At 48.3% G+C, this 10,444-nt stretch overlaps 1 protein-coding gene across 2 annotated transcripts in view; it reads right to left on the minus strand.

Moving 5' to 3' along the window:
• Positions 1–2,591: 2,591 nt before the first annotated feature.
• The window catches only part of LOC147230190 (cadherin-18-like), a 67,059-nt gene continuing 59,206 nt past the window's right edge, over positions 2,592–10,444 (minus strand). Inside the window, exons 11-12 of one of the 2 annotated variants that reach the window (XM_086153432.1) lie at positions 6,599–6,868; positions 2,592–4,890 (exon numbers count right to left, since the gene is read on the minus strand). In XM_086153432.1, coding sequence (XP_086009558.1) covers positions 4,250–4,890; positions 6,599–6,868 — 911 coding nt within the window. In that variant the 3' untranslated portion in view covers positions 2,592–4,249. The remainder of the gene's footprint in view (positions 4,891–6,598; positions 6,869–10,444) is intronic. The other variant, XM_086153433.1, reaches the window with a different exon arrangement.

Raw genomic sequence — 10,444 nt, forward strand, 5'->3', positions numbered from 1 at the left:
AGCTGCCCATCAAGGATAAGCCCTGCCTCTCTCACCCAATGGTGGCTGTGATTGGATCTGCCCATCCGAGACCTGCCATCAGATAAGAACAGGAGTGAATGAATTAATGTTTTTGTTCACAGTAGTTGAATTTAGTGTTTTGTGGCAGAACTTTTAAAATACTGCAGTGGATGCACAAAAAACACAGTACACAATACTTAGTCCTCAGCACTCAGCACTCAGTATACAGTATACAGTACACAGTACTTCCTGTTGACTGTGCATAGCCCGGCTGCAAGCTCCGCCCTCTCGCCACTTCTGCATTCACACCCCTCAAAAAAGTGCAAGATTCTGACCACTGACCTGGAAATTGTGTTTCCACGGCAACTGTGTGGTGGTTACATCCTAGGTGCAAATGGAGCCCAGCACAGAGAAACGCTGAGCATCTATGAAATTTGAAGGAGAGGGAGAAGGTGGCCACGATCGGCCCCCCTCCTGGCTCTGAAGGTGTGGGTTCCACGTCGTATTCTGGGGGAACCCACCGGCTCCAGTTCCCCCGGAACATGGTTCACCTCCAATAATCCCACTAATCCATCTGTTCTCCTCGCACTCTCCTGACAGCCATGTCTCCCAGGAACAAAATGTTCTGCAGAGGAACCAATGGAGAATCGCGAGACAGGTGGGTTCTTTGTGTGAAAATAGTAGAACCGGGTGGAATTTCTGAAACTCTCAGAGGAGAAAGACCTCTTGGGGGTTCTATGGAAATTCCTTCAGCTGTGAGACAAAGACAAGAAGGCAGCAGGAGTTCCAGAAACTTCCAGGGCTTGAGACATCAACCTGCTGGTCGTTTTGTTCTCCACCTACTGATGGGGGTCCATCCTGGAGAGTGAACGTGAGCAGGAAGTGTGTCAGCCAATGACGTTATTTGGGAAACCCAACATACAATCAGGGTAAGGGATTGGACAAGAAACTGAGAAACCTGATTTTCTGATGTGTTAATGTACATTTATGTTGTTGTGGCAAATGATTGTATATCTCTGTGTCAGACCCTTACACGCGCTAAAAAACACACACACACACACACACACACACACACGCACACACACACGCACGCACGAACACACGCACGCAGGCACACCCTGTGACTGGACACCTGGTAGTCCATCTCTCAGCGCTGACCTGCTGAAGAAGAATGTCAGCAAAGTGGTGGTGTGTGTGTGAGAGGGGGAGCAGACAAGGAGCAGTGAGCTAATGGGACAGGGTTGACCACACCTGGAGGAGGGGGTGGAAGCAAATCTTCTGCTGAAGGTTCCAACAAACACACCTTCAGTCGCAGATGACCTATGTCTGCAATAGGTGGAACCATGACGGAGAACCATGATGGGGTGGAGCCATGAGGGAGGAACTTGATGCTGTGGAAACGTGCATGGGACGGAGGTGGGTGGGCTCTGGGTTTTACCTGTGCCTTCCCAGGTTCTCTGTGGGTTCTCTATCTTCATCCCATCAGCATAGGAACAGAAGAAGATCAGAACAAAACCAGTGCAAAGGGCTAAATATGTCCACGTCTAGGCACCTGTAACCAATAACATCCCACTGATGACATCACTGATGACATCACCAATTACATCACTGACTTCACCCATCCATTACAAACTGATTTACTGATTTTCTCCTGGCCCTGATACCGTGGTGATGTTTTACGGCTCCAGCAGCGCGTTGCATTCAATGATTTCTCTGGGCCTGGGGGGGAGAGAAAATGGGGGGCACAGGACACCCTAATTTTGTGATCAAGGCTGGAAAGGTCCCACATTATGGTGCTGAACACAGGAGAATATAAAGGAAAAACCCAAATCCCCCCGTCCCCCCAGGGGGAGGGTGGTTCGACCCATAACAAGGGGGATGAAGAGGCACAATTATCATTAAGAAATTTAATTGAAACACAGACACACACATACACACACACACTTAGCTTTGAGAGATTAAGGAGTGTGTTATTTGATTCTTTGAGAAAAGAACTCTGTGTGTCTGTGTGTGTGTGTGTGTGTGTGTGTGTGTGTGTGTGTGTGTATGAGTCTCATTAACAGCTTAATTTAATGTGTGTGTGTGTGTGTGTGTGTGTGTGTGTGTGTGTGTGTGTGTGTGTGTGTGTGTCCTGCAGCTGCAGAGTCTTTAAACACCCGATTACATGGTAGTGAATCATTCATGGCAGCGGCGACAGTCTGATCCCCGGCAGCCATGTTTGATCCCCCCCGCACCAAATGAATGAATGGATGTATAAATAAATGAATGAATAAAAAATGAATGAAAGAATGAATGAATGCAAAGACAGAAAGAAGGGCCTCTTTCATATTACCATCTCAACCAACAAGCACGATGTAAAAGATGAATGAATGAACAAATAAATGATTGGTCAGATGATGTGGAAAATCTTCATCCCCATAGGTGAGTGAGTGAGGAATCCAGATGGTGGGACAGGAAAAGGCCACGGTTGTGTTTATCTGAAACCAGCCTCTTTATTGGTCAAAAAAAGGACAGGAAGGAAAATAGGCTTCTCTCGTGATTGTGTAACCATCCCCCACCCCCCGCCCCCCCGCACACATGGTACACTCCACTTCCCTGATTGGTGGGAACAATCACATGGCAAGAAAGTCCATGGGCTGGGTTCTGCTGCCGGAAGCCCGGTGCGAGCTATTCTTGTGGAGGAACGTTCAGTTTGGTTCAGGAGAACGCCCCCCCCATGGCTTTCAGATAATGGTACGTTCCATCTTGGCATCCTTGTAAACCGGTACATTGGAGATGGGTCCTCAACACCGTATAACTCAAAACAAGGTTCTGCTAGGGAACTGGATCAGGAACCCAAATGGAACCTGATAACCCAGAAGGCTCCTGAACCCAAGCAGTAGAAGGGAAACAAATACCATGCATGGAGTATTACAGTACCGCAGAGTACCCACAAAATACTAGTACTTCACTCTGCAGCTGCAGAACTGACCCTGATTCCTGCAGGCAAAAGAAGAGCCTCTATTCAAGAGCAGGAGCAGGCCTTCCAGACATGACAAGTTTTAGGGTAAATTGGAGCTAGAGGGAGCTCTAGCCTCAGAGATTCCACAACGAGGACTTCAGTTTGAGTTCTGTTAGAACTCCAAGGTTCCTGAAAACTAAAAATCTGAGTGCAACCACAATGATGAGAACCCTGTTAGAAAAACCTAAGGTTTTTGGACCTGCAGCCCAACATCCTCCGGTGTGGACAAAATGGGGTTCCTCTCAGCCCTTGAGAAGAACTTGTGGTCAGAACTATTCAGCCATCAACTGCCCATGTGGATCACCAAGAACCCAAGCAGTACAATGTGATGGATTCTAGCAAGAACATTAGAACGGTTGGAGAACAAAATACCTCTTCTATCCCACCTAGAGTTCTTCACCCTTAGGAACCTTACAGAAAGGCGTTCTTGAATGGAAAGGTTGAGAACCTTGGAACAGATTGCCAGAACTCATGGGAAACGATAGGGAAACACATCGAAGGTTCTGCCTGGTTCTAGGTCTTGGTTGCATTTATTCAATGCTGGTGTCTCCAATGAACCTGCCCGGCTTTGGACTGTGGGAGGGTGGTGGAGAACTTGGAGAGATCCCAGGCAGGTGAACATGAAAAGGACACACAGACAACCCAACTGGGAACTGGAATCAACGATGGAACGGATCCCCCTGCAGTGATTTGCGATAATAATTTGGATATGCCTCAAGGAAGGGCCTTGGCAAGGAAATTCAAGAACACCTCCTCCAGAACTTTCTGCTCCTTCAGGATCCCATCACAAGACCTCCCTGGAATGGACCCTCAAGAGCTCATGTCGCGAAAAGGAGGCGGAGAATTCTGACCTCCTATGAACCTCTGGCCCTCAAACTCAAACCCGTCTCCATGTTCCATCGCTTGTTAGATCCGAGGAACCATGGAGACCTGGAACCTAAAAGCAGATGCGTGGCACCCTGTGAAGTCTGTGCTGGCAGATCAGAGTTTGAGCAAAAGAGGACATTAAAATCGGAGTTCAAGGCTTGTTATCCAGGCAGCGCCAAGAAGAACAACCCTGTGGAACGTGTTCTCAGTTCCACCTTCATCCCGGGGGGAACCTCCTGCACCATGTGTCCTCTCATCAAATGGCTTTTCTTCTCCTCAGATGTTCCGCTGATGTTGAGGCTGCTGACCGGACTAACCTGTAACAAAAGACCTCGAGAAGCAGAGGTTGGTGTCCTGCAGGAGGGAAGGGCTCCAGGTTGCTCAGGGAGATGCCTGAGACTCCCCGACTGTCCGGACCAAAGCTCGGCCCTCCTGCTCCCAGTCATCCAGGTCAGCCATGTTGAGTTCGGGCCCGGCAGCCATCAGGCCCAAGGAACTTACGGAGCCAGCTGGCGAGCCGTGGCCCTCATAGGCGTAGGTCTGCAGGGAGTCGTACGGTGGGCATCTGGTGTCCTGGTCGGCCTGGGCCACCTTCTGCTGGATGATCTGCTGGATGATGTCTTGGCCATCCAGCAGCAGCGAGGGCGCCGACTGGCTGATGGCGCGGGGAATGCAGTTCACCACGAACCAGGCCGGTTCCGACTCCAGGCTGTAGCTGCCATACCAGCTCTCGGGTGCCCTCTTCCTGCACCCCCTAACCACCATGGTCCCTTTCTTGTCGTCGTGGAACTCAACCTCATCCTCCTCGCCATAGCCATGGGTGAGGTAGGAGTGCAGCTTCCGGTGGAGCTCGGAGACTTTGGGGTTCCGAAGGGCGACGATGTCGAAGGCCTCGGTGTCCTCCTCCCCGCCTCCTTCGTCGTCATATGTCACCACGTTTTCCCTGACATCCTCCTCAGACAGTATCAGGGGTTCCTTGCTGGCTTTCTTGTTGCGCACTTGGGCGAAGAGCATGACTATGGCTGGAAGAGGAGGAAGGAGCAGAGGGGAAGTAAATAGAGAGGAATTGGAAAGTCAGGCAGCAGTACTTTTTGGAGTACTTTCAGTATAATGAAGGTGGTTGGTACTCGAGAGGCTCCGTCCGTAAATTACTTTTCCTATGTTCCCTGGGGAAAGGGTTCCATTTAATATTTCTCCAACTCCGCAAATATCCCGCCCCTGGTTCTACATTAATTACACCGGTAGTCTAATTAATTACGCCATTAGTTCTCCATATACGCTGATGACACACACGTGTCCTCACAGAAGGTCAATGCAGACTTCTTGCCATCACTGAGTGAACGCCACATGCTATGATTAAACATTAGCGTCGCTCGCTAACGCCTCCCGTTATCTCGCCTCCTCCCAACCCCCACCCCGAGGTTGTTGAACTGGCAGCGTAGCTAACAGTCCCCAGGGGAAATCTTAACCTCTCATATCTTTTTTTCAGGCTAATTAGCTAATTATCTACTCAGTGCCAGCTCAGGGAGCCACCAGCTCCTGCTTTGCTGCTTCCTGATTCCCAGATACTCGACTTCTGAAGCGAGGGAGAAGGAGAAAGCTAACGGTCCGAGTCCAGGTGTGGATTACAGGTCAACCCGAGGTCAGGGACGTGTTCTACAGTCTTCGTGTTCTTCTTCTCCTTTCGGCTTTTCCCTTCAGGAGTCACCACTGCAAATCAACCTTCTCCATCTAACTTTAGTCCTTGTATCCTCCTCTCTCACACCAACTACCTTCATATCTTCTCTTACTAAGTTCATAAATCTTCTCTTTGGTCTTCCTCGAGACCTCTTGCCTGGCAGCTCTAATTTCAGCATCTGTCTACCAATATATTCACTATCCCTCCTCTGTACATGACCAAACCATCTCAGTCTGGCTTCTCTGACCTTCTCTCTAAAACATCTTACATGTGCCGTTCCTCTGATAGACTCTTTCCTGATCCTATCCATCCTGGTCACTCCCAAAGAGAACCTGAGCATCTTCATCTCTGCAACATCTAGCTCTTCCCCCAGTCTTTTCGTCAATTAAACTGTTTCCAGTCCATACAGCATCGCTGGTCTCACCACTGTCTTCTACACCTTTCCTGTCATTCTGGCTGATAGTATTCTATCGCATAGTACCCCTGACACTTTTCTCCGCCCATTCCAACTTGCTTGGACCCGTCTCTTCACCTCTTTTCCACACTCTCCGTTACTCATTAATTCACCGATTAATTTGATAAATTATCATTATTTGCATATTTTACATTGAGAGAGAAACATGTCTTGTTTGGGAACTTGACAAAGGATAAATAACAATGAATCGTTAAAATAATAAACCAGTTTTTATTGGTTTCATTGTTTCATAATTTTAATATTTTTTCCTCTTCCAAAACACATTAATAATCTTCTAAAAAAAATCTTCAGATTAAGGTGTATTTGTGAGACTTCATCGAAAGATACCGTGTGAAAATTAGTATGAAATACTTTTGAAATGAATATATAGTGATTCATTCATTCATTCACTCTCTGGACAGCAGATCGGCATCACAAGGGGCGGAAGTCGGGGTTTAAAATAGACAGGTAAGCTGTCAATCACAGATGTCCAATCAATCATCCTCTCGTTCACGCTTATGGACAATTTTGAGTCTTCAATGAACCAATGACCGTGCTTCGATTGAAGAGGGAGAACCCAGGTCGACCAGATGCATACCTAATAATATGAGTATGCAGAGCAGGATGGCGATGAAGGCCCCGGTGCTGAGCCCAGCGGAGGACAGGAAGGCTTGGGCCTGACACAAGTTGTTGGCGATGCGCCCCCTGCTGTTCCTCTGGCAGACGCACACCCTCAGGGAGAGGGTGGCAGTGCTGCTGAGGGGAGGTTCTCCTCCGTCTGACACCACCAGCACCAGGGTGAAGAATGTCTGTTCCCTGTCTTGGCTGAAGCCCTCAAGACGCCGGGACACGATACTGGCAGTGCTGTCTGTGGGGGGGGGTTAAGGAGGAGGTCAATGAGGTAAGAATATCCATATCTGAAAGATCATCTGCGGGAGGATTTCTTCGTACACAAGTCTCACTAACTCTCTGCTAGCTCTGTTTCCATAGGGATAGTACCTGGCACTTCTTCAGTACCAGGTACCCACTGCATTTGTAGTACCAGGAACCCTGTACATTCTCATTACATAGTATCTGGTACATTTTTAGTACTTCATACTGTATACTCCTTTAGCAACTGGTATCCTGAATTTCTTTAGTACCTGGTACCTTGTACCTCTATAGAAACTGGTACTTCTTTAGTACCTGGTACCCTGTACTTCCTTAGTACCCTGTACTTCTTTAGCATATAGAACCCACTTTTAGTACTTCAAACCATATATTTCTTCAATACGAGGCACCCAGTACATTTCCCGGCCTTTGATGGGCTGATGCGGTGCTCCACACCAGAATCAAACTAGCTATCCTTAAAAGATTCTGAACGAGCACTACATGCTAGCATGGTTCCTAGCATGAAGTTTCCTCTAGATCTTACTCTTTTTGTGACAAGAAGCCCCAGGTGGAGAAGCAAGTCTAAGACCTCCTCCATTGGTGGTGCATTTAATGTCATGGAGGAAACATCGTCACTGCACAAATGTTCTTCAAGCTCCCTTTAATCCAAACCTTTGGGATTGGGTGCCCCACCATCAGGGTGAACTATCTTGATGTTCTCCTCTCCACACAGAGAGGAGAACATGGAGAGAACTAAGTAGGACAACATGGAGAGAACCCAGCAGGCCCAAGGAGAACAGCTTTCTAGAATGAATGAATGAGTGAATTAAAGCTTCGGACGAATGGGAGAACCACTCGAGGTTCTTCTGGAGAATCTGCCTCTGTAGCGCTGCATTCGCCACCTGACGGAGGCAAGAACAACTTCTGTGACCTCCAACCTTCTCCTTTTAGAACCTGTCAGAGACTGAACCAGGCGGCTGATTGAAAAGCCACAGCTGTCGGTTTCCATGATATGCTGTTGACATATTTCAGGGCGGAGCTCCGATTCAACGGTGATGGAGAACAATAGAGGAAGTCAAGATGATACAGTTGGAGAAGATAAAGGGAGGAGAAATTTCCACCCGTGTCCTTGACTCCTCCCTGCCCACACACACCCACCCGAACACACACACACAAGTGAGGGTTGTCACTCGCCCCAGAAGGGTCTCACTTGCAGATGCAATGTTTGGGTCACATGACCACATACACTGTATGGCCAAAAGTATTTGCTCAGCTGCCTTGATCTTAAGCAAACTTAAGTGACATCCCAATCCCAATCCATAGGGTTCAATATGACATTGGTCCACCCTTTGCCACTATAACAGCTTCAATTCCTCTGGGAATGCTGTCCACAAGTTTCAGGAGTGTGTTTATTGGAATTTTTGACCATTTTTCTAGAAGCACATTTGTTAGATCACACACTGATGTTGGAGGACAAGCCCTGGCTCTCAGTCTCCACTCTAATTCTTCCCAAAGGTGTTCGATCGGGTTGAGGTCAGGACTCTGTGCAGGCCAGTCAAGTTCATCCACACCAGACTGTCATCCATATCTTTATGAACCTTGCTTTGTGCACTGGTGCACAGTCATGTTGGAAAAGGAAAGGAGCAGCTCCAAACTGTTCCCATAGAGTTGGGAGCATGGAATTGTCCAAAACGTCTTGGTATGATCATGTTTTCAGAATTCCTTTTATTGGAACTAGCCCAGCTCCTGAAAAACAACCCCACACCATAATCCTCCCTCTACCAAATGTCACACTTCGCCCAATGCAGTCAGACAAGTACCCCTTTCTGGAGACTTGTCTGTCACATTGCCGGACTGAGAAGCACGATTTGTCACTCCAGGGACTGCGTCTCCACTGCTCTGGAGTTCAGTGGCGGTGTGCTTTACACTACTGGATCCAACGCTTTGCATTGCTATTGGTGATGCAGCTGCTTGGCCCGTTCTATGAAGCTCTGCGCACTGTTCTTGAGCTAATCTGAAGGCCTCATGAGGTTTGGAGGTCTGTGGCGAGGAACTGGATTTGTTGCACAGGTGGCATCCTATTACAGTTCCATGCTAGAATTTACTGAGCTCCCGAGACCTGCAGCCATGGAAGTGATTGGAACACCTGATTTCGCTTATTTGGATTGATGAGCACACTTTTGGCCATATAGTTTATGTCCGACGCTAGGTGATGGAGTTATGGGCGGTGTCCTGCACTGGTCACATGGTGGATCTCCACCTTCATCTGGGAGACCACCTGCGGTCCTAGGGTGGAATGTGGAGCTGTCAGTCAAAGTAGAGTGGAGTTGGCAGGAGGTGGACCATTCCAGGTGTGCACTTCCTCCAGTGCACATGTACCATCTTCTCTGGACTGACCTCTGTGGGCATGGTCCAAAGATACTATGAGAACCTGAGGAGGATCCCTATACACTCCTCCATCAGGACTCCCCTAAGAGTTCTGATCTTGCATGCTTATCTTCTGCAGGACATTTAAGTTGGCAGGATAGAATGTTCCAGGTTTCCGGGGCAAACCAAATAGCCTCGCGGAGGAGGGGCGGGGCAGGGGCCACCACCATCTCATCTTTTCATATGAAGAATCCATCAATACCCCATGTTAGCCGAGCTAACATGGGGTATAGCTAAGCTAACATGGGGTATTGGGATTCATGAAAACCCAGAACTTCCTGCCCTCAAAGGGACTAAAGTTGTTCCAAGGTTGTTTTTTTTAGTTGTACTTCAGATTCCTGAGTACAAGTACTGACAGACTGAATACTGCAGTAACCAGGCCTCCTCCGTCTGCCGTTCAGCAAAGATCTCGCAGGAAGAGGCTCAGTCTCCACAAAGCAGCCTGTCAGTCAGTTGGTGGACTTCCTGACAGCTATGACAGGAAGTCACAGTTTGTTGTTTGTTTGCAGAAATGCTTTCCATGTTTGATGGGTTCTGGCTGGTTCTGCTCTGTCTGAACCCCTGAAGTCTGTGAACTTTCAGGATGTGCGGGAACCCTCAGAACCCCATTCCCAGGTCTCCACCTCATCCAGGTACCAGCTTTTACGGGTACCTGAATGAGCTGCTCACTGGGTGACTAACTGCTTTGGACCATATGAGGAAGACAGAGAATTTGGAGGGAACTCAGGCAAGAGAACACTGAGAACACAGTGAGAACCCAGGTACGAGAACATGGAGAGAACCTGGGCAGGAGATCCAGAAGAACAGAGAGCACCCAGGCAAAAGAAAATTGAGAGAACATGCAGGACGAACCCAGAGAGGAGCAGGTGGAAACTCCAGAATGAGAGAACACAGAGCTTCACAAAGGGAGAGCCAAGGTCAGGAAGCATGGAGAGAAGACAGAGAGAACCCAGTCCATCCTTCTTTGACTTGGGTTTGTCCAGGTGAATAAATAAGCTGTAAATGACTTCTTATCCAGCTGGTTCTCCAACCTGGTAACCCTTGTGTTCCTGTCAGGAGCAGCGGAGGGCCGGACTAAATCTGTCTGAACACTGCCATTTTGTTGGATATCTCTGATACCAAACCACCCCCACAGGAACTGACATCA

The sequence above is a fragment of the Fistularia commersonii genome, chromosome 10, assembly GCF_037954325.1.
Source record: "Fistularia commersonii isolate RoL2024-O1a breed Wild chromosome 10, RoL_Fcom_v1.0, whole genome shotgun sequence".
Classification (NCBI taxonomy): domain Eukaryota; kingdom Metazoa; phylum Chordata; class Actinopteri; order Syngnathiformes; family Fistulariidae; genus Fistularia; species Fistularia commersonii.